Raw genomic sequence first — 23,371 nt, 5'->3', positions numbered from 1 at the left:
TCTTCTGGACAGCGGCAGATGTGTCCAAAGGCATGGTGGAGGGCGAGAACATCTCGGTCGGGGTCTGGACTACCAGCTCTGGGCAGAAGGGGCTTTTGGGCTAGGGTTAAGGCAGCCTCCCTCCCCTCCACCTGGGCCCATCCCTCTTCCTCACAAAGCCATTTGGATGGAGGCAGCCATCTGGATAGAAGAAAGGCACCAACGAGCAAGATTTTACAGGTTTTATTTTTAAAAAACAAACAAAAGCTTAAAAAAGTCCTTCATTTCCAACCCTGCCTGGGGGTGTGGGTGAGGAATAGAATGAGCTGAAAAGGGTGCCCACCACTCCTGTGGAGAGTTGGACTTTCCCTAGGAGTGGTAAGGACAGGGCAAGTCAGAGGCAGGCCCTCGCCCTTCCTGCCCTGCCTCATTTAGCTCTAGCTCTAGCAAAGAAGTGCGGGAAGAGGAGTCAAAGAGCACCTCCCCACCCAGTGCCTCCAAGCTGCGCCCTCCCTCCAGTGCTCTGGCCCTACTGTGGGACTGCATGGGTGGGCAGCTAGGTGACCCTGGTGTGGTCCTTGGGCTGTGTGGCACAGCTCACCACAGCTTGCTCAGTACTGCTGGAAACAGCAGGGCACCCAGGAGGTGTCGCCATGTGAGGAGGGCTTTCTGAGACCTCCTGGCCATCCAATCTCCACCATTCTGGTTTTGCCCTTTTCTATTCCCCATCCTCAGGCTGAGAGGAGTCCAGGACAAAGCACTAAGTGGCTGTTTGCTACAAAACACCTGGAGGTGCCAGAGGGCAGCTCATGTCTGTCAGTTCAGGCCCCACACAGTCACACAGTCATACATACACACAGCGTTAAGGCGTCTGTGCCGGCAGGCATGGCCAAACTGGGACCAGCTTCTCTCTCTCCTCCTGCAAAGGGGCAGCGGGTGGGGGAGCCCACTGCTGTAGACACAGGATGAAGTGGGAGAAGCTGGCAACGGAAGGCTAACCAGGCCTGAAGAAAGCAGGAGGAAGGAAGGCAAGGGCTGTGAGACCTCTACGCAGGCCTGCTGGCTGCCCTTGGAAGTAACCCAACACAGGTTGGGAAGCCCTGACCATAATCCCCTGGAAAACGGGGGACGGAGGGAGGGGAGGAGAGCTGGGCTAGAGTATTGGGACTTTGGAGGAAGCCAGTGCTATCAATATTTACAAGCATAAAGCCCCATCTTCTGTGCCAACCTACCTCTCTACCCCTCCCACAGAAATGAAAGGCCCCTGAGAGCCATTGAGGAGATACCCAGACCTCCTCACCAGCTATGCCCCTAGGGAGAGCCCCCTCCCTCTGGCTGGCCCCACCTCCAGGCCCCTCAGGAATGTCTGTCTGGCTCTGCTCGGCGGGGAGGAGGAGCTCTGGGCCAGAACCCCTTGGCCCTGGCCCTAGGAGTCCTTAAGCATGCTGATGCGGGCATAGATCTTCAGAGCAGGCCCCAGCTTGATGTTCATGGCGCTCATCAGGTGGTCCTCCTTGAGCAGCAGCAGGGCTTGCCCGTCAATCTCCTGGGCACGGAACTCCTCAGCAATCTCCTGACAGCCTGAAGGGGAGGGAACACCTCAGTCAGCACGAGTGAGAGCCAAGCATTCCCTCCCAGCAGCCTCTCGCTGGGGTCTAAAGCCCAGAATTGTACCCTGAGAACCCTACTGTTCTCTTATCTTGAAGCCTGAGAGGCTGTGACCTTGTGGAGGGAGCCTGAATCTCAGTCCCATGTATGCCTGTGTTCAGACCTCTGTGCCACCACCTGCACTGACAGGTGACCAGTTAGAAGCTCCCCAAGTGACAGCAGATGGTTTCTGCGCTGGATCAGGGATAACTGGCCTTACAGACTTTTATTTTTTTGGTGACTGCTTGGGGGCTTAATCTCAAGACCTGCGTGCTGTCCTTGGCTGCAACCTCAAACAACCTGAGGCACTGCTGCCCCTTCTGAGGTCCTTACCTACCTACAGCAACCATACTATGACCACACATAGTATGCAGGGATCGGAACCCAGTTCTATGTGACCTCAAGTCTGCTCCCGCCCTTGGTTATAGGGATTGAACTCTGGGTCTGGGCGCTGTCCCTAAGCTCTTCAACTCAAGGATACTGCTCTACCACTTTGAGCCACAGCACCACTTCTGGTTTTCTGGTGGTTAACTGGAGATGACTCTCATGGGACTTTGGTGTCCGGGTTGGCTTTGAACCTTGACCCTCAGATCTCGGCCTCCTCAGTAGCTATGTTTACAGGTGTGAGCCACCGTGCCCAGCTCATCCTCCACTCAAGTAGCAGAGTTGTGGTTGCCATCAGTACCTGACTCAGGGAATAGATAGGCAAGAGTAGCAGAAAGAAGAGAGGCTTAAGTCCCTTGGGAACATTAGAGTGCTGTAAGATTTGCCTTCCAGGTGTGACACACTTGTCTCTGTCCTAAGGGCCACGGCTGCACCATGTTCTGGACCTTCTGCCCCTGTGCTCCAGCTGCTGCCACGGGCAGTTGCCCTTTGGACAATGTTTAGTTTTTATGTCCTATGCTCCCATCTGATACTCTTCTTGCCCCAGGAGAGGGTCTGCATTTTGCACAAACCATTTTCCCTGTCAGTAGCTATTTTACATGATAGCCATGGCATATTACTCAGTTTTATTCTGGGCTAGAATATAGGCTCTCTCTAGACAGAAGCCTGTGTTCTTAATTTCTGCTGCCTACTTCTAGAACCTGAGTTATTATCTTGGACTACTTCCATCTTGGACGCCTTCCCTCTCAGTCTGTGCTGCTCCAGGCAGGCCTTACCTGGCAGGGAGCGGATGAATTCGTAGACGTCCTCCACGTTCCACTTGGTGGGCTCACTGGGGAGGAAGTGGTGCCCCATGCCCACCAGGTCCCGCATGTGCATGTCAGGGAGCTCCAGGTCCCGCTGGCCTTGTCGGCGACGTGAGGTGGATGAGCTGGCTGAGATGGGTGACAAGGGTTCCTCATAGCTTGAGTTATCTGAACAACGGCTGGAGTCTTCCTGGCTGTGTGTCAGCTGCAAGGCAGTAGTAACTGAAAGGGGTACAGTGCCTGTTGACTGGGAGCAGAAAGAAAGAGCTTTCCTCAGAAGGGGAGCAAACCATCACTGGCAGCTCTGGGGGGCAAAGGCAGGCCAAACAGTCCGTTTTTCTGCTTAGTCCACCATGGCATCCTGAATTAAGCAGCACCTGTCTGCTGTCCCATCTCTGAGCTGTGTACTGCCCCACGCGTTTTACTGTTCTGCAGTGATCTGAACCTTTTCTTTTAGAGGTGATCTTGTACATCTGGGCTCTATGGGTTTAGGAACTACCTGGAACAGCAGGAACCTCAGCTTTTTATCACCACCACAAGCAAAATCAAACAGAGGATGATTAAGAAGGGCCACACAGTACTGTGAGTTCCTTTAAGACTGCGTCCTTGGAGCCTTTATGCCTAAGAGGAGTTCCTGCTATGGAACGAGGACTAAAAATGATTGAATGGACAAATGCCCAGGTTCCTGGTGGGGAGTTCCAAAAATTCAGTGATCCAGCGTCCATGGGACAAAATGGTTGCAGGGCCTCCACGTGAGATGGGATAACCCAAGCAGCCTGCTTTCACAGGGCCGACATGGGAGGTCCCATCTTCCCGGCCCGGAAGTCAAGGAGCTCAACTGCATGCGGGGGGGGGGTGGCTCTGGGCAAGGCCCTTACTTTGTAAGGGATCTACTACGGGACACAGGAAGGCTTCATCTGAGACTCGTGTGGGACGGGTGCAGCAGTGAGCTGCTGGGAGGGACCAGGGTGACAGGGTCGGGAGGGAAGGAACTGGCTATCTCACCTGCTTCTTGGTATCCTTGGTAAGTGGTGGCAGACTGGCCTTGCTAGCCCGCCGGCGGTTGTGGGTTGTGGCTCCTGCCTTCTGCAGCTTGCTCCGGTCTGAGTGGAAAAGTCCCACTCGTTTGGTGCACCCCACATTGTACCTGTCAGAATAAGAGCAACCAAGCTGTTAGGCAAAGTTTGAGACTACCCATTGGTTTGAATCCTGATTCCGTCATGCACCGCTGGATGACTCTGGGCTACCATGTAAGCATGGTGTCATAGTGACATGAGGTTATTGTCACTGATGTAAGACACAACCACTTGGAGCACACTAGACCTGTGCCAGGAAACGTCTGTCCACTGCCCAGCAGTACAAGCCAGGTGAAGCTTGGCTAAGAGGCTCTGGCTACTTCTGGCATAGCCTGAGGGGATGAGAGCTGAGGACAGGAACTCTAGCAGGACAGGCAGGGTACCACTGCCTGACACCCACATGTTACCTCTGGGGGCTTTGGACTTCAAGCTCAGCTGCTTCCGACTTTGATATGAAGATTACACAGGGTTTTAGGTTCAGAAAAGTCTAAATTCCCTAATTTAAAACTCACTAGCTATATGACATCTGGAATGACTCTGTGTCTTAGTTTCCAACCTTTACAAAGCAGACAGCAGTAAATATCATTGAGACAGATGTAAAGCTACCCTACAGTTATTTTACAGTGCATACCAACTGACTAGCACAATACCACGTATGTATAGCAAGTTCTCAATAAATCACAGTAGTTTTTATTTTACCCATCAATCCCTAAAGCTAGGTCATCACAGGGACACTATAGCTAGTGTTGGGGCTCTAGACAAAGTCTCTGGTACAGAGCATACCCTAAAAAGGTACCAGGGGAAAGCAGGGATCTGGTTTCTCAGGCTCAGTGTGTTAGGGATGCAACGCTACACCAGGCAGGTCAAGGGAATAGGCATCTGGATAAGCTGTGCTTATGGCCAACCAGGTGGGCAGTTACTGGGAGGAGGACAGGTGTAAGACCAGGATTCCAAGGTGAAATCCTGAGAACAAATGAAGGGCTGCTCACGACAACGGGGATGCGGTCACTCACCTCTTTGCACAAGCCATGGAACAGAAGCGCTTAGAGCGCTTGAACTTGTAGGCAAAGTCCACCCGGCCACAGAGCTCACACTTGAGTTTGAGGGGAGTACCCTCCTCTTTGGATTCTGAAAAGTAATGAAAATGGCTAAGTGTGGAGGAAGAATTCCCACAGGCCCGTGACAGCTCCAATACAGGTTTCTGTATTCTGCCTGACTCTCCCCTTCATGTTTCTATGGGTGTGACACAGTGGATCTGTCAGAAACACATTAAAGTGCTTTTACCACTGGTTTTAGAAGGGCTGTACTTCTGGCATCTGGTAAATTAAACAGGTGCTTTTTTTCTGAGCGTTGTGAGCCTAAGGTACCACACGTGTGCGAGTGAACACCCTTCTTCATGAGTGTGAATGAAACAGGAGCTCACGTGTACCAAGTGTAGTCCTTGCTCGGCCACTGCCACACCACCTCGGGACCAGTCTATCAAGTACAGGCTTCTGAGGCAGCCAAAGGGAGGTGACCCTGCCTGCTGCTGTCCTCGCATCTGCTCCTGGGACCTGCCAATGCGTGTCACAGGAAGTACAACTCTTAAGGTGGTGGTTAGCTAGAGCAGGCCTGGAGATGCAAGGGACAACAAATGGTTCCCTGTTCTCTAGGGGCAAAGAGACTGTGGCAAGGCTCAGTGGACAGGAATCCTTGCTCAGAGACCTCCCCTGGACAATGAGAAAGGGGGAGTCTGGGCCTTCCCTTCCTATCAACTCAGAAGGCCTGAGATCCCCGGCTAAGGTGCATACCTTGCAGGTAGGGCTCCTCCATCTCAGAGTCAGTGGTGGTGGTATGGTCCTGCTGTGGAAGCTTCTCAGCCAAGAACCCCTGGGCATACTTCTTCTTGAGATTCCCCACCAGCAGGGACGAGCGTCCCACCTAGAGGACAGATGACATGAAGGACAGGACGGTTAAGCCAGAACACATCCTTGCTGTGCAGCCTCATTACAATTACAAGTTAAAAAGCAGCCAGGCAGATGTCAGATCCCTCCTAACACCTCCCCTGCCTTTATCATCAGCCACAGTGCCCAACTCAAGGCTTGATCCTATTATCTAGCTCATAGGCAAGGAGTAGTAGGCACCAAAGTACAGGAATGGCTTCGGTCCAGGACCAGTAGATGACTGGGATGGTCAGGAGAGTATCTATTCTTCTAGGGCAGAGATGAGGTTTCTTACAGCACCAGATCAAGTGACAGGCTTGGTGCTCACACAGCGCTGGTAGGGGCAAGGCTAAGTCTGTACATTTGAGTGTGTTTATGAAAGAGATTCAGCACCCCATTTCAGCACCCATGTAGCCATCCTCTGTGGTGGCCAGCATCTCAGGCCTCCTTGTTCACTCCTTTGGTCCTCACTTTTGTTTGGGTAGTCTCCTGGCCAGTTCTCAAAGTGTCCAACTCTAGTGTGATGCTAGTGTGATGTTTAGTCACATCTGCCTAGGAGACCAGTGAGTTCCCAGTGTTTCTCCAGAAGCCCCGGGAGGACCTAGCTTCTTACAGCTAAGGTGTTTCTGTGGATTTATCTCTGGCCTTGGTCAACCTCTACAGGAGAAGACAAGAACTCATTTGGGTTTTTTTGGCAGTTTTGAAAGCAGTTCACCCATTTTAAGTCAATGCAGTTCTCTTCTGTCTACTCAAACCATTCATGGATCCAAAGAGTGAGCAATGGCAGATGGCATCCAGAAGATGGTATCCAGCCAGATAGTTCTCGCACGAGGCTAGTGTGTACTGGCCACAGGCTCTGCATACCCACAGAACAAACTGCCTGCCTTGGCAGCATACCAGAACCAGGTCTGGTTGCTGTGCTCTAATCAAACATCTTGGACCTTTGGTTTTATGCTTGCTTTACAGACCTCTGATGACACTTTCTGAATGCCCCTCAGTCTTATTCACCTTTCAAGGCCGTGGCCAGGGAAACGGGCTGCACTGTCTCTGTTTCTGATGTATCTTGAGAACCCTGTGCTAGGCAGGTTGCTTTTGCTCTCTAACTGGCCAAAGTTTTGCCATTCAAGGTTTTGACACCAAAAATGATGATGTCTATTATTTCCAAGGTCTACAGTCTCTCACCAAACACCCTCTATCTAACAGGTCTTGCCAATTATTTTCCTGATTATTGAGGACTTTGGAGACATTGAATCCTAGAAAGAAATGGTTCCAACACTCTTTGGAGGATTAGCAAAGAAAGAGCAAACTGTTCACATTTTTTTCAGAAAATTTACATGGATATGTAAAAATATTCTAATATACATCCAAAATATACTTTAAAAAAAGAGAGGGGAAAAGAAGTAGTCCGTACCGGGAAAGGCTCCGCCCCCTCCTGGATCACAAACCCTTCGATAACATGCGTCAGGATTTGGGGTTTCACAATGGCCTGTGGTGGTTTATTCTCACCATTCTGGGGGGCAGTGCCGGTGATGCTGGAGGCAGAGTTTCCGTTCCCTGAGGTCATGCCGGGGCTGCTGAGGTCGGTCAGTGCATGAACAATGCCCTGCCCTGTCTCTGCACAGGGGAGAGTAGGAAACAAAGCAGTGGAGATCAGAACAGAGGCCAGGCCTGGGGAGAACAGCAAGGAAACAACACCACAAGTAGTCCCTCTCTCAATGACAAAGGTACAGCTCCAGTGCACATACACTGCAGGTGAGTGCAATGGGTTGTAGAAGAATAGCTCTAATTGGCTAGCAGTGTTTCCACATTTCCCCCACTGTGGCTATGAACAAACTAAGAGACAAGAACCTTGGTTTGGAGGAGGCAAGGCCTTGGGCAGTATTGATTTGGGCAAATAAGCAATATGCTCTCTGAGGATAGAAATAGCATGAAGGCGATGTCTAAAATGAGGATGAGAAGCCCAACTATATAGAGTCTTAAGGTATGATAGACTGGAGAGGACAGCAGTTAAGTGAATGGGCATTTTCCTTGGAAGGTTGGATTTTAAGAGCCTACTAAAATGTCAAAGCAATGAACCCTGTAAAATAAGACAGCAAGAGAAATTAGGAGTCATATCACCAGGGAACACCATCACATGGTCTGGATTATTCAGATGGTCATGTGGGGTCATGGCACTGAAATATATTTATTCTCCTTTACCATGAAAGTTGTGGGCAGAGTGGTGACATTCTGTGCTGTCTCTACTGGCCCTGTGTCCTCCCCCTCCATCAAACCTCTTGTTCAGACCCCTGCTTCACACCAAAAGCCAACCCTCCACCTCTCTGTTGACAAACTACCAAAGTATTTTTCCTTCGGCTGGCTTCCTTTCTATCCAAGACATAGCAATGCTCCAAAATGTGTCACAAGTGGCGCCATTTCTCCTTTCCACTCAACAGCACCTGGCAGTGCCTCAATGCTTTAGAGGACCAAGGCCTCCCCACCTCACTTTTGTCAACTCTCCCCACTTGCCTTCCAGGCCTGTTCTCCGCCACCACCAAGCACCCAGGTAGTAGAAGTGACTTTAAACTGGGACTTCATTCCAACAAACCTTCTATTAATATTAAACATAACCCAGTGGTGTATGACAGTTTGAAAATGATTTCAGTACATTTGTTACTTAAGTAATTTTGTTCTCTGTTAATGTGGTACTGAGGAATTGAATCCAGGGCTTCAAGCATGCTATGCAAGCACTCTACCGTTAAGCCACATTCCCACTCCTACTTAAGCAATTTTTAAACGAAAGTTTTTATGAAGATGTTCCTCACTTCATAATTACAAATCCCAAATACCACCAAAAGACTAGACACTGGTGATTCATGACTGTAATCCCAGCTACTTGGAAGTTTGATCTACTTGCAGTCTGAGGCCAGTCCAGGCAGAACAAGCTTAAGAGGCCACTTTTTTTTTCTCCTTTTTTATTGGTGGTGGGGCTTCAACTTGGGCCTCGGTGCTATCCCTGGGCTCTTTAGCTCAAAGCTAGCACATTAACACTTTGAGCTGCGAGGCCATTTCTGGTTTTTTGAAGGTTAACTGGAGATAGGGTCTGGTGGACTTTGGTGCCCAGGTGATTCTCAGATCTCAGCCTCCTGAGTAGTTAGGATTACAGGCATGAGCCACTGGCACTTGGCTTAAGAGGCCACTTCTTTACCCACAGAAGTGTGTCTGTGATCCTAAGTTACAAGAGACTGGGAGAATCATGGAGCCAGGATAGACTGGCCAGCAAAGTGCCCATGTGGATAGAACCCAAAACCCTATTTCAAAAATAGGATATGTAAAACAGGGTGGGAGGGGTGGCTCAGTGGAACAGACTCAGCCTCGCAAGCACAGGCCTTGACCCCACCAAACACACACCCACACCCACACCCACAGCCTGACAGAATACAAATCATTATCAAAAGGATTCAGTGCCTAATTATTAGCGTAAGGTTCATAACTGGGCCACATGGCACATCTTTTTCCTGTCCAGTTTATTTTCAAACTACTAATCGTGGGGATCAAAACCCAGACGAATCCTACCAGTCCAGGGGCTTGAACTCAAGGCCAGTGACCATTTCTGGTGTTTTGGTAACTGGAGGTAAAAGTCTCACAGATCATCCTGTCCAGGCTGGCTTTGAACTGTCATCCTCAGATGACAGGATTACAAGTGTGAGCCACTAGTGCCCGCTTTGTACCAATCTTTTTTTTTAATGAGAAAGCACAGGTAACACAGTGTCTATAGTACTCATTCCTCTAGAATTCAGCCACATCACCTTCAGAGTGGAGCAGACATTATTCTACAGATGTGAATAAAGATGATTTGTGAAAATATCTGACACAAAAGCACATCAGCAAGTTAGAAAATTTCCCTTAAAAGCCCATATTCATTTGAAAAAATGTTAAGTACTTTTGGATTTTCTGTCCAGATCTTTTTTTTTTTTTTAACCAGTTTATTTTGCCAGTCCTAAGGACTTGAATTCAGAACCTGAACACTGTCCCTGGGCTTTCTCAAGACTAGAGCTCTACCACTTGAGCCACAGCACCACTTCCAGCTTTTTTCTGCGTATGTAAAAATCCCCCTTTTGAACTAAATCTTTCTAAACAGTAAAAGTATTTAGGGGACTGAGAAATCTCTTTCTAATATATTAATAGCCAGAAGAGTTAAGTGTCAATAAGTAAATAAAAAATTTTCAATTTTTAAGTTGTAAACATGTAAGCCTGCATTTATGTGATGTTTCCTCTGCTTTTTTCTAGTATTTTAAATACGCAAAGAAGCAAATACATACTTCTGAAGTCCATTTTACTCTTACCACTGAACATCTCCTAGAGTGATTTCCTAGCACTTGTTTGAATGCCTCAAGTGATATGGGAACTCACTACCAATGAAGTACTTCATTGTTATCTTGCATAATACAATTATTCCTTAGAATGAGTCGCCCGTGTTCCTATTAATTTCATCCCATTCACCCTGGTTCTGTTTCTTACAGCCACAAAGACTGGGCGAAACCATAGACTTTGATTTGGGCTAGAGGCTGCTTTCTATCACAGAGATAATTATGGCATATCCTGATCTCTCCCTTCAGTCCTGCTTCACAGGCTGCAAAATAAGGATGTTAATACCTACCTTACTGTGTTGCTATGAGCAGCACTGCAAGCAGCACTAACCTCCTGGGAAATGCTCAAGAAATGCTCTTGGGGTCAGGTAAAGGCCAGGAATGGGGCCACTCATGACTCAGTGTATCTTCTTTCCTCCAGGCCTCTCCCACCCTTCCAAGTACTTGTGGGGAACAGTGCAAGTTAACTATCATCTTCTCTGACTATATTCTCTCAGGTGTCCAGTCACTACTGGACTAATCACCTAAGATATATGGTTGGTAAGACTCGTGTGTGTGTGTGTTCATACTAGTACTGGAGCTTGAACTTGGGGCCTGGGCATTGTCCCTTGGTTTTTTCCCTAAGAGATGCTGCTCTACCACATGAGCCATAGCTCCATTTCCAGCTTTTTGGTGGCTAATTGGAAACCAGAGTTTCAGGACTTGGTTGCCTTCTGAGTACTCAGGATTACAGATGAGTCAATGTTACCTGGATCATTTTGCTTTATTATTTATTAATTTCGAGGAAGGGTGTTGCTAAATTGCCTAGACTCAGTCTTAGTGACTAAGCCTCTGGTCTAGTTAGTAGTACCTGGGTAACAGGCATAAGTCAGCAGAGTCACACACACATAAAGGCAAGTGAGTAACTCCCCTGGTTTGGTGTATGACGCTTCCAGTATTAACAGAACTAAAATGGAATTAATCTATTTTCCTCTGAATTCTAGGATCACCCTTGCCTTTCATTGGTACTCATCACCAAGCAATTCCTGATATTCTTATCCCCTCTGGGGGTTCCATGCTTTTCCCCATCTCTCAGATCTGTGCCTATTAATGAACCCTGTAAGACAAGGGGCCTATATCTTGGGATTAGAGTCTTTCAATATGTAGGTACCAGCTCTAAAGCAAACTCAGCATTTACTGCTGAGAAGCAAAGGCTTTTTGGAATCTGAGTTTAAAAAAAAAGAATTTAAGGGACCAGGAGTTTGGCCTAGTGGTAGAGTGCTTGCCTAGCATGCACGAAGACCCAGGTTCGATTCCTTAGTCCCCCATACATAGAAAAAAGCGAGAAGTGGTGCTGTGGCTCAAGTGGTAGAGCTCTGACTTTGAGAAAGCCCAAGGACAGTGCTCAATGCTCATGCCCTGATCTGAAGCCCAGGACTGGCAAAAACAAAAAAACAAGAATTTAAGAGGACAAACTAATAATAAACCCCTTTCTTTATAACATTAGTAACTTCACTCCATTATAATCCTGGGGCAGATTACAGAAGGAATCCAAGGGGCAGAAGGTAGGCTGTTTTGTGAACAATAAAGGCTGGTGGCTGTTTTGCCTTCCAGTTATCTGGAAGGCCAAGAGCTCATCATCTGCTTTATTAACAAAGGAGTTTGAGTTATTTCTGGAATAACCAAACAGTCTCACCCCCTGCCAAGCTCAGCATTTTGAGATTAATTTTATCTGCTCTCCCTGTCTCCCAGACTGCTTTTCTGCCAGCTTGGGGGAAAGCCGCTTAAACAGTGAAACTTGCAGAAACCTGCCCTGCAGGCCCAGAGGCCAGAGGAAAGAGACAAAGAAATACTCTATGTTTGGAATTCCATTCCTTACTTAATTCTTTAGACCATTCTCCCCGGACTTAAGAGTGCTGGGGGGATTCCCACACGTCTCAAATGCCTCACACAGAGCTGGGTACCTCAACAGTGGGGGCTGAACTTGCTTAGTTGGAAGGGCTAAAGAGGAAGGTAGGCCATGTTCCATTCAGGAGCATTAACTTGCCTTTAACTGATGTTGACCACAAAGTGCCAAATATTTGGGTCAGAACAAAACGGTACCTGCTGGGGAGTGTTCAATCTTTAGGTTGCTCCCCAATTTTGGCCTTTATTCTGGCAGAAACAGCCTGCCCGATAAAATAAGAAGTACCACTCAGTGGTCTTCTCTATGCTTCTTCTATCAGTAAAACTACCTGCATTGGAGGTGATGACCTCTGCTAAGCACACCAAAGTGCTATAATGTACTCAGTTACCTCTATGCCTACAGGAGCTGACCCAAAGAATCCAGTCATAGGTCTTTATCATTAACAGAGTTCAGGTTTCTCAAGCACCAAAACAAGCAACTTGGCACAGAGATTTGTGAATTGCTTTCTGAAGCTTCTTCTGCAATAGAGGATTACAAAAGGCTTGGTTTGTGTCTAAGAGTGGTAATTCTGGGGACCTACCTAAAATATTCTTTGGCCCACTTCTTCCTGACACAGTAAAGGTTTCCTCAGCAGGGAGAAAGTACAGCATGAAGCCTGACTCTGAAGGCTGGAGGGCAACCCCAGTATCTGGAGTATTTATGCTACATTCAGGAACTTGGCATGACAGGATGAATTCTAGAGGCTAAAGCTGGGAGATGCCTAGAAAAATGGCCTGCTCTCAGGACTCCTATTAAGATCCCCAATCAATAGAAGACACAGGTCAAACATTTCCAGCCATGCAAAATCTAACCACTATGGAAATAGTTCTGATATTCTTCACAAGCTCAGATAGGACACACACCATCAGTTATTGGGGATTGTGGCTTAGTACTTACTGTATTTGCAAGGGGCATCTCAGATGTCTAGTGCTGTTTGCTCTGACTGTGGAGGAAACAACACAAACAAATGCCACACTTTTACTTCCACCACAGGTCACTGGACAACTTCCACATTCTCTAGATGTGAGAAGGAAGCGCTTTCACGCTTTCACTTAAAAGACATCTTACTACTCCTGCCCAGTTTCAAGACAGACCTAGTGAAATTAAAAATAAATAAATAAACAAATAAGGAAGGATCAAGAGGATAACAAGGATTATCTTTTTTTTCCCTTCTGCTCAACAAAGCCACTTATGAAAAGCGGACTCGCTCCAGGCTCCTGGCACTGGGCCTCCAGTTGCAGGCCCAGTGAGTGACAAGGGTGGCCACAGTTAGGGGTCCTAAAGAACCTGTTCCAGAGACCCTAGGTAGAGCTGCTAAGTGATGCAGCGAGGAGAGGATAGCCATTTTCAAGTGTCCCTGGCTAGCTGCCCTGCAGTACAGTAAGCTGAAGGCAAGTATCTAGGCACCACCCTTTACAAACTCTTTAGTCCTATCTGAAAGTGAGGCTCTTGATATTTCAAAAGCACCAATTTATTGATTCCTTCCCAATCTCCAGGAGAGGGCAGGAAGGTGCTTGGGATGACAGGGGGGCAGTATGGAGCACCCTAATAGACCTCAGTGCCCATCACTTACAGAGAGTCATATGGATAATGATTTTTTTTTTAAATGCAAGTGTAGCATGCAGTCTTTTACACCTAGCAGTGAACCATTCCTTCAGGTAAGTTCCACAAGGCAGTTTTGGATGACAGGGTACTATATGGCCTAGGATTAAAGTTAGAAGGGCCCAACTCTGCATTCTTTATTCTGGGGGATGAAGCAACTTGGGCTCAGGGCTGAGTGATTTACTTTAGGTCACAAAGGCAGTAAGGAGAAGAACCCAGGGCTTTAGATTTTCCTGGGTAGGCAGCCCAGGTGGATGAGTGAGGGAGGGCTGCCTTTGATTGGTCATGGAACTGCATGAGGGCACTTGGAAAAAGGCTGGGGGGAAAATAAAGTTGCATTCTGGGACACGGTGAAGCCAGGTGTAGTCTGGAGCATTCAGGTCAGGAAGGGCTAGGACTTAAGAGGGCTAATTTCCAAAGAGGATTCCTGGACTAGCAAGAAAAGCATTCATGAGAACAGAAGCATTCATCAGAACCTACAACCCAGATTCAGTATTTCAAGACATCTAAAAAGAAATAGCACATGTGCCTTAAACAGGCTAACCATACCATGTTTTCCAAATTTGTAATGCTATAGTTAAGGTAGCTCACTTTCCCCACCAGTTTTTAAACACTAAATTTATGCTTTACACGCATCTCTCATGCAAACTGTGCATGCTACAAGGATGCGCTTTAGAATGAAGGAGAGACTGAATGTCATTTGGAAGACAGTATCTTCTGGAATGTACACCAAAGCCATTCCTAGTGGTTGGAAGCTTGTGGGTCTCTTTCAACCCTGGGGTTCTGTGAGGGCCACAAGGAACCCAAGAACCAATGCCAAATGTTTATACCCTCTTCAATTCTGTTAAGAGCAGAGCTGTGAGACTTGCCAAGACCTCTTTCCCTTGTACAAAACTAGCACAGCTAGCCTTGGAGCACCTTCTTCAGCACTGCTAACAGCAGCAGCAGCAGCAGCAGCAACAGCAGCTCTGAAGAACCTCTCCAGAGAGAAGGGAAGAAACAGTCACAGGAGGATCCCTGAAGCCCTCTGCCTAGCACAGTGGTAAACTTTTCAGGTATGAGGTGAGGCCCTGGATCCACACCCTAGCTTTCTTATTGGCAGATCCTGAGAGCCATTGAGCTAGGTGCCCTTAGTGTCACTGCAGAATGACTATGTTGAGTCTATATTAGCAGGACTGGAGAAAAAGAATGCTTCTGGAGTCTTAAGCAACAGGGCTGAGTATTTCTGACTAAGGTGCCTATTAGGGAGGTTGGCTCCTCCCTTGCTGGCAGCCATTACCATACAGCTGACTTTCATGCTGTCTCACAGGACATAGGCAAAGAGGGCCCTAATGACTCACCCACAATCCCCAGCTCAAGTGCACATAAGCTGAATTATAAACAGCTGAATGACTTTCAAGCTGCTACCCGGAGTAGAGGGATGAAATCAATGGAGTGAATAGCTAGCTGCCTTCCCCGGTGCTGCTTCATGGAGGCTTTCCATGCTGTTCAACTGCTTCTAGCCCACAGGCTGAATACCCAAAATGGAATGGGGGTCAAAGGCAGTGGCAGCAGCCCCTGCAGGACCACAATGTGACTTTGAACAGGTCAATGTACCAGCTCTGGATGCAGGATCTCAAGGCAGAATCACCAGAATTCTGCTTAGCACTGGCCATGAATGCCAGTATCTAAGGCCAGAGACTCCCAGGTAGTTTTATGTCACAGTGCTCCTGCAGATGCTGATTTCAAACAGCAACAGGAAAGCAGCTCTTCAGATATACCATCAGGAGCTGAAAGGAAGAACAGCAATGTTGGAAAAACATGTGCTCTAGGTCAGATCTGGGGCATCTTCAAGCTCGCTCCATGACGACCTGTGGACATCAGTCACTCAGTACATGCTCAGTTCAGTTTCACTACCCATAAGCATGGGGTCATACTATGTGTCTGTCAAAGTTACAGAATTTATGAGAAATGCTGGTCCTGAATATTTGAAACAGTGCTACATGGCCATAAAGGCTCTAAGATCAGAGAAACCCTAGGCTTAAATCCTTGCTTGTCATGGTCTCAATCTCCTTATCCATATAGTATTTCACTACTGGCTGTAGTGAAATAATTATATTTAAGATCATGGAGCACAACACAGTGGAAGCACTCATTCTCACTGAAGCTGGCCTTTTCTAGCCAGAGTCCAAATGGAGGCACTGTCTATGTTTCCCAAGGTTTTGGTCTGCTTAAGGAGTCCTATCCTTGCATTATTGAGATCAGGATTCGGGACTTATACAAAGACTGCAATGTAAGAGAAATGCTTCTGTACTTCAGCCACAGCCATTTGACCAAACGGACAAGATAAACACCAGACTGCCTTTTTTTTGGGGGGGGGGGGCATTTCTGGGGCTTGAACTCAGGGCCTGAGCACTGTCCTTGGGTTTTCTCAAGGCTAGATAGAGCTCTACCACTTGAGCCACAGCACCACTTCTGGCTTTTTCTTATGTCTGTAGTACCAAGGAATCAAACCTGGGTGTTTGTGCATGCTAGGCAAGCACTCTACCTCTAGGCCATGCTTCCGGTCCCCCAGATTGCCTTTCTTTTTATTCATTTATTTTTTTTGTGGGTCATGGGGTTTGAACTTGGTCAGGGCACTGTCCCTGAGCTCTACAGCTCAAGGCTACCACCCTATCCTGGAGTCAAGCCCCACTTCCCGTTTTCTAGTGGTTAATTGGAGATAAGTTTCAGGTTGTTTAGTGCCTAGGCTGGCTTTGAACCTTGATCCTCAGATCTCAGCCTCTGAGTAGGATTACAGGTGTGACCACTGCGCCTTGGCTCCAGATTGCCTTTCTATGCAAAGCTTTCATAAAGGGTCTTGGTGTCACCAAGTAGACAGGGCAGAATAACTCCAGAAAAAAAAAAAAAAAGAGAAAAAGGGTAACTTTGAGACAAAAGGAGGAGGAACTACTTGGTATCAAGAAAAGTAAATTTAAGAAACTTGTACTAACAGCTGGCAATGTAGCTTGTAAAATGAAATCCTTTTACAAGGCTAAAGATAAATTCATGGAAGATGAGAATTTCTGCCAGTTTACAAAAAGATATCCAGAAATGTTTAGTCGATGTCCTAATTATTTTCAGGCTCATGATAACAAGGCTCATGATAACAATAAGATGACCTATTTATTTTTTATTACCAACTTAGGATCACTAATATTTACTAGGTAACGATATGGGGGGGCAGTCAGTAGAGATGAAAGGGCACCAAGTCTCAGCTTTCCTAACTACATATATGCCAGATAATACTCATCTTGCAAATCAATCCTTCTGATTGTTTTGTTACCACTTCTGTGATCATTGCCTAAGCTTGCAGTCATCCCATTTGCCACCAGTCAATTGACAGAACAGATTAACACAGATTACAGAAGGCCCAGAGAAGTAGACTGACTTCATAATTGTTTTTTCTTTTTTGAAGTAACTTTCAACATAGCTGTTGTACATGCTAGGCAAGTGGTCGGTCATTGAGCTATACCCCAACATTTTAGCATTTTTCTTTTCTTTTTGGTGGTACTGGGGTGTATGTTAGGCAGGCATTCAAACACACTTGAGCAATGATGCTTCCCAACCCTATTTTATTTTAATTGAAAGTGTCATTTGCTTTAGCTGTTTCCAATGCCTTAATATAGCTGTGTTGCTTTGGGTCACATATGGATGTCTTCAAATATACTGAAGATATCAGTAACTAGAAATAATTACACAGTATTTAAGATATAATAGCCATGCAGCAGGAGCTTTAAAAATAACTTAGTAGTCACGAATTTTCATTTTCTTGCCAACAGTTCCAAATACAAGGCATCAGCCTGGTTCCCTTAATTTATTGCAGAGGACTTGGTGATGACATGGCATCTAACAGTCAAATTTTCTTAATAGAAATGACATTTCACTGCTAATAAATCATCCTGGAAATAGACATTTGCTTGACTTAAAGTAAAAATACCAAACTTGGACTCTCCTCAACATCTGGCCTCATAGGAGTTGACTAAGGCAGCAGTCCTCACTTTGCTCTTCCCTGGGATAGGGGCCCAAAGGAGACACTGGAGGGACTGGCAGCTTATCATAGTACACACTGGCATCACAATCTGATTACCGCAGCCATTTTTTTAGCAGATGTAGAATGTTCTTTTCTTTTGGGCCAATCTGAACTAAATACTATTTGGAAACTAGAAAGATAGAGAAGCACATCTTTTTCTGCTGTCTATACATAAGTTGGAAGGGAAGCGTAAAATAACTACTATGTTAGTTATGGCACAGATGGCCTCACATGAATCCCACAGTTAGAATTTATTATTGAAATGTGCCATGTTTCCTGATAAACTCCTACCGTCATAACTCTGGGTTAACTATAAAACAGCTCTTTTCTTTTTTTGGGGGGGGTGGGTAGGGTTCTTGGGTCTTGAACTCTGGGCCTGGGAATGTTCCTGAGCTCTTCAGCTCAAGGCTACCATCCTATGCCTGGAGCCACAGCCCCACTTCCCATTTTCTAGAGATTAATTGGAGATAAGAGTCTCAGGGTCTTTAGTGACTAGGCTGGCTTTGAACTGTGATCCTAGGATCTCAGCCTCTTGAGTAGCTAGGATTACAGACGTGAGCTACTACACCTGGCAAAACAGCTCATTTCTTGAGGTCAGTTACATTCTACTCTCATTACTAAAGGGTAAAAATTTCCAGATTTCTAAGGCATAGGCATTGTCTGACATAGGCAAATGATTATTTATTATTTTCCTAATGACTTCCCAAATATCTATGATGTAAAGTAGACTGCCTCTGAATATCTTTACAAATATCAAAGCAGTGTTTTAATGTAGCTAGTAATTCAAAGTAAACAAAATGTAAATCAATGTAAGTCCAGCTTTTGAGTCTAAGTCCCTGAGAGAGCGCCACTGACACATGGCTTCATAGTTGACTAAGGCAGCAGTCCTCACCTTGCTCTTCCATGGGACAGGAGCCCAAAGGAGAGATGGGAGGGACAGGCAGCTAGCTTATGACACTACACACAAGAGCTTCCTGACCATGGAGAAAAACCACCATTTTCACCTTTCAACTGCAAAATGGCACAAAGCCAAGGAAATGAAAGCATGAATCATCACTCAGGAAAATCACTTCTTTTGACATTCCTGCTCTCACCTCTAGTAGATATACCTCTAGCATATCTTCAGAAGGTATTATTTTTTCATGAGTATGACCATGTCAGGAGATTAAATACTGGACACTGCGGAGAACTTTAACACAACTTGCACTCACTTGAGGAGGAAAAAAAACCCCTTGGTGATTAAAATGCTAAAGACCAGAATTGGAACTGCTACCCTATTCCCTAGTTTGTATTAACATTCATTTCATTTTAGCTTACTGATTCATGGTAGCTGAAAGGACTCTGACAGGAGTTAGGTGAACTTTACTGGACAAATGGGTACTGAATATCTTGTATGAGATCCTAACCTAAGGGAGGACAGAGACAGGAAGATTCTAAGATCGTTAAGTCTACCTCTTTATACATTCACAACAGAGAAATACAGACATAAAAGGAATTCTTGAACACACAGAAATTCCTAATTCTGAGACAGTATTTTTCCTTTGTGTGTATGTTTCCTTAAAAAGACAACCTTTGTAAGAGTGTGCAAGGGTAGAGAAAAGAACAGCTTTGTAAGGTCATCTACCCACTGAGACTCCTCTTCACTTATTCTCTTTCTTGAAAGATTAGGACTAAAGGATCTGAAGCATCTCAGACAGGAAATGAGTAAGACAGGAAAAAGGATGTGGTCTGAAAAAAAGAATGGATTCTGAGGCTAAGCCAGGGCAAATTAACAGGCACAGGGTCAGAGCTGGGGGAAGGGGTCTGGCTAGGAGCTCAGTCAGCATAAACTAGAAGGCCAAAGACAGGCTGAAGAATAGAGGAACTCCAAGGTAAAGTATAGAGAATGCAGAGGCAATGACCAAAGAACTCCTACTGCTGCAGATGGAGGAGGGCAGCAGGTTTCTTCCCAAGAAGTATAGAGACAAGCTTGGAAACAGATCTTGGCTAGGCAGGGGCAGAAGCAGATCTCATGTGACAGTGCCTAGAAAGGGCATGTGCCACAAGAACATGACTCCCCATGTATCAGACCCTTTGTGGAACAAGCTGCCCTTGTCCCACCTTGCAGGGGCTGAAATTTAGGGGCAGATATTAACAATGGAAAACCAGGGTTTATAAGACGATTCAAGTGTGAATATTCCCAAATAATCCAGGTGTTGGAAGATATGTGTTAAAATTGCTTTCATGGCCAGATGCCAGTGGCTAATACCTGTAATCCTACTCAGAAGGCTGAGATCTGAGGATCAGGTTGTGAAGTCAGGCAAGCAGGAAAGCCTGCGAGACTATCTCCAACTGACTACCAAGAAAGCCAGAAAAGGAGCCATAGTTCAAGGGGTACTTCACTATCCTTGCACAAAAAGCTCAAAGACAGCTCCCAGGCCCCAGAGTTCAAGCCCTAGTACTAGCATGCACACATGCTCACTCAGAACTTTTGTGAAATTCTCCACTGGGCCTAGGACAGTGCCTTCCCTAAAACAGAAGGCTTTAGGGTAATGAAGGTGTGCTAAGTCTATCTAAATGAAACAATCTTGCTTGGCTGGACCAGTGTATCAACATTCAAAACAAAAATTTTAAGCCAAGCACTGGTGGCTCACTGGCCAGTATCCTCACTACTAAGAAGGCTGAGATCTGAGGATCACAGTTCAAAGTTCATAGCCAGGCAGGAAAGTCCATGAGACTCTTTATTTCCAATCAACTACCAGAAAATGGGATGTGGCCCTGTGGCTCAAAATGGTAGATAGAGCACTAGGCTTGAGCAAAAGAGAGTTCTGGGACAGGCACCAAGACCCTGAGTTCAAGTCCCATTGACCCACAAAAAGATAAAATTCTAGAGTCAAAATAATATGATGCTCTACAACTCATGCAACCCAAACTTAAATCCTAAGAGACAGGTACACCCACACAGGTCTAGTGTCCTGTGCAGGGAGAGATGGAAGAGAGAGGAGCAGGGTGTTCAGAAACACACACAAAAAAGGAATTTCTTTGCTTCCTCTGCCTATCCTATAATGTTCATGCTGACCTAGAAATCCTGGCAGCTCCAACATTTGGGTTGACTCAGGAGGGGAAGGAAAATCCCAGGTGAATGATAATTGGATTACTCAGTATGCTCCAGGGTCAAAGGGCTGGAAAAGGCCAGGACAGCAGGGGTCTGGTCCAGTGAAAGTGACATTATTTTTTTAAACCCCAAGTTGAGACACTTGGGCTGTTAAAGACAGTGGGGCTGGAATCACTTAGTTGAAGTTGTCCTAGAAAACTTTGAGGCATATGGTGGATTTAGGTTGGCAGTTTATTTTACAAGGAATCCGCTGGGCCCAGTATGCTAATGGAAGGGATTAAGGATCAAGGATGGGAAAAAAAAACAGAGGGAGAAAGCTGTCATTGATCCCTAAAGGAGGAAAAGAAAAGGGTCTTCTGTAGATGGCACAGATGCAGTTTGCGGTGAGAAGGCGAGTCGATCAGAACTGAAAGTATGTTAGTAAAAATCTGTCCAGGCAGCAGGAGTGGGGGTAGGGTGGAGGGTCTCAAGTGGCACAAACTAGCATCTCACAAAGTGGGTGGGACGCAGGGGCTTCACCACCGGTTCGAATTAAGGCCTAGGACAATTATCTCTAGGTGTGGAGTCCGACTTAAATAAGAACCAACAAATGCAGCATACCCACATTTGGCCAGGAGGGATAGGGAAAAAACACTCTTCTAAAAACGGAGCAGGACGAGCCCAGAACGGCTTGTCTTTTTCCAGCCAATAAAAACCTCCAGAGGCAGAACTAGATCAAGAACTAAACTCTAGCGAGGGCACAGGGAACATCTGCCCCGCGTAAAATGCGGCAGATGCCGGCGGTGCCGTCTCGGGGCGCCGCCGGCCCGGAGGCCGCGCTGGCGGGCACCCGTGCAGCGACGCGCGGGGCGGGGGCGTGCGGGGACGAGGGCGCACGGAGGCGCAGCCGGCTCCCAGGAGATGGCGGCGGCTCCCGGGCACCTCCCCGGCGCCCAGAGGGCGAGCGCCGCGGCTGGCACCGCCTGGCAGCCGACTAGGCCGCCTTGCGCGGCCTCGAGGGCGGCGCCCAGTTTCTTGCGCGGCCCCGGCCCTCCGGCGAGAACCCCTCCCCCGCTCCGGCACTGACCTGTCCAGGGCCCGGCTGGGCCTGGCCGGGCGGGGCCTACGCAGCCCCTCGGCCCGGCGCCGCTTTGCGCGGGGTCCCGGGCCCGGGCGGGCCGCCTCCTCTCGGCCGGGAGCCTCCGAGCCGGGGCCCGGGGCTACCGCGGCGCATCCGACCGCAGTGGCCTGGCCGGCCTCGACAAAGGGCGACTGGGGCGCTGGCCCGGGCGGGCGCGAGGCCGGGCGGGGGCGCGGGCGGCGGCCGGGCTGCGCGCGCGGCAGGCGCTCGAGGGCTGCAGCGCCGCGGAGACAATGCGGCGCGTCCGGGACGGCTCCCGGGCCGCCTCCGCCGGGGCGGGGCGAGGGCGGGGCCGGGCCGGCGGCGGGGCGGAGCGGGCGGCGGACGCGGGCCGCGCGCTTCCTTTGTGAGCCGGAGCCCCGCCCCGCGGCCTCCGGAAGACGCGGCGGGGACGCGGGGCTCGTACTCCCGAGGCGAGCGCGGGTCGGCGCGCGACTGGCCTGGCCGGCACCTTCCCCGCCGGCGGGGTCGGGTGACTCTGGCCTCGGTGCCTCGTTCGCTGGGGCCTCCGAGGTTGGCCTCGTAATGACGACCCTCGGTAATTGAGGGTCAGGATGTGTCAGGCCACCCTCTCGGTGTCGCTCACAGTAGCCCTCCAAGTGGTCATTATCCTCCCCACTGGGAGCAGAGGATCAGAGAGGTGAAGTAATGACCGAAGGGACCCGTCCTACCTCCATAAAGGGCGTAATCCCTGCCCGTTAGCTTTAATGTGAGGGTCGACTGACCCACAAATTGCCTGCAGTGCCCGGCGCTCAGTGGGAGCCCAATAAACGCTCGTTTTCTTTCCCAAACACGCGAGTTTAACCCGAGTTGTTCTGGCAGAACACCTTCATGCAGTAAACACGCCGGAGGGAGGTAAGGGGTACGAGAGACGTCCGTGGGATGTGGCACAGGGCTCGCTCTCGTCCGGGCGCTGAGGATCCCTACTCCTCCCCACGGAGCACTCATTCTCTAGTGTCCTCTCACTTTGTTTCCCAGGACCAGCTTCAACCCTTTGTGTTTCAAGTCTTAATCTCTCCCTCTCCCTCTCTCCCTCCCTCCCCCCCTCTCCTTTTTGTGGGTCGTGGGACTTGAACTCTGGGCCTGGGCTCTGTCCCTGAGCTCTTCAGCTCAAGACAACTGCCCTACCCCTGGAGCCACAGCCCGTTTTCTAGTGGTTAATTGGAGGTAAGAGTCTCACATTCTCTAGTACCCGGGATGGCTTTGAACCTGGATTCTCCTATCTCAGCCTCCTAGGTAACTAGGGTTACAAGTGTGAGCCACCCCCGCCCAGCTCTAAGTCTTACCTTTATTTACTATTTGCTAACATTTACATTCTCTTTCCTGTCCCCTCCCTCTTTGGTATTTTCCAAGTTTTCAAATCCCCTTTTCGTTAATATTCACGTTTCCTTCCCTCTCTGCCTCTACATTTCTTACA

The 23,371-nt window shown here is 48.0% G+C and overlaps 1 protein-coding gene across 11 annotated transcripts in view; it reads right to left on the bottom strand.

The window, feature by feature from the left end:
- Nucleotides 1-207: 207 nt before the first annotated feature.
- Phc2 (polyhomeotic homolog 2) overlaps nt 208-23,371 on the bottom strand; it is a 90,794-nt gene continuing 67,630 nt past the window's right edge. For 10 of the 11 annotated variants that reach the window (XM_090335288.1, XM_090335294.1, XM_090335291.1 and 7 more), the window contains 6 exons: nt 7,226-7,428; nt 5,683-5,812; nt 4,906-5,020; nt 3,822-3,963; nt 2,787-3,063; nt 208-1,560 (listed from right to left, as the gene is read on the bottom strand). In XM_090335288.1, coding sequence (XP_090191414.1) covers nt 1,406-1,560; nt 2,787-3,063; nt 3,822-3,963; nt 4,906-5,020; nt 5,683-5,812; nt 7,226-7,428 — 1,022 coding nt within the window. In that variant the 3' untranslated portion in view covers nt 208-1,405. Of the gene's footprint in view, nt 1,561-2,786; nt 3,064-3,821; nt 3,964-4,905; nt 5,021-5,682; nt 5,813-7,225; nt 7,429-21,900; nt 22,163-23,371 lie in introns of those variants that run through there. The other variant, XM_090335297.1, reaches the window with a different exon arrangement.

Source organism: Megascapheus bottae, chromosome 6, assembly GCF_031878675.1.
Source record: "Megascapheus bottae isolate mThoBot1 chromosome 6, mThoBot2.hap1, whole genome shotgun sequence".
Lineage (NCBI taxonomy): Eukaryota > Metazoa > Chordata > Mammalia > Rodentia > Geomyidae > Megascapheus > Megascapheus bottae.
This window is presented reverse-complemented; position numbering and strand designations above follow the sequence as displayed.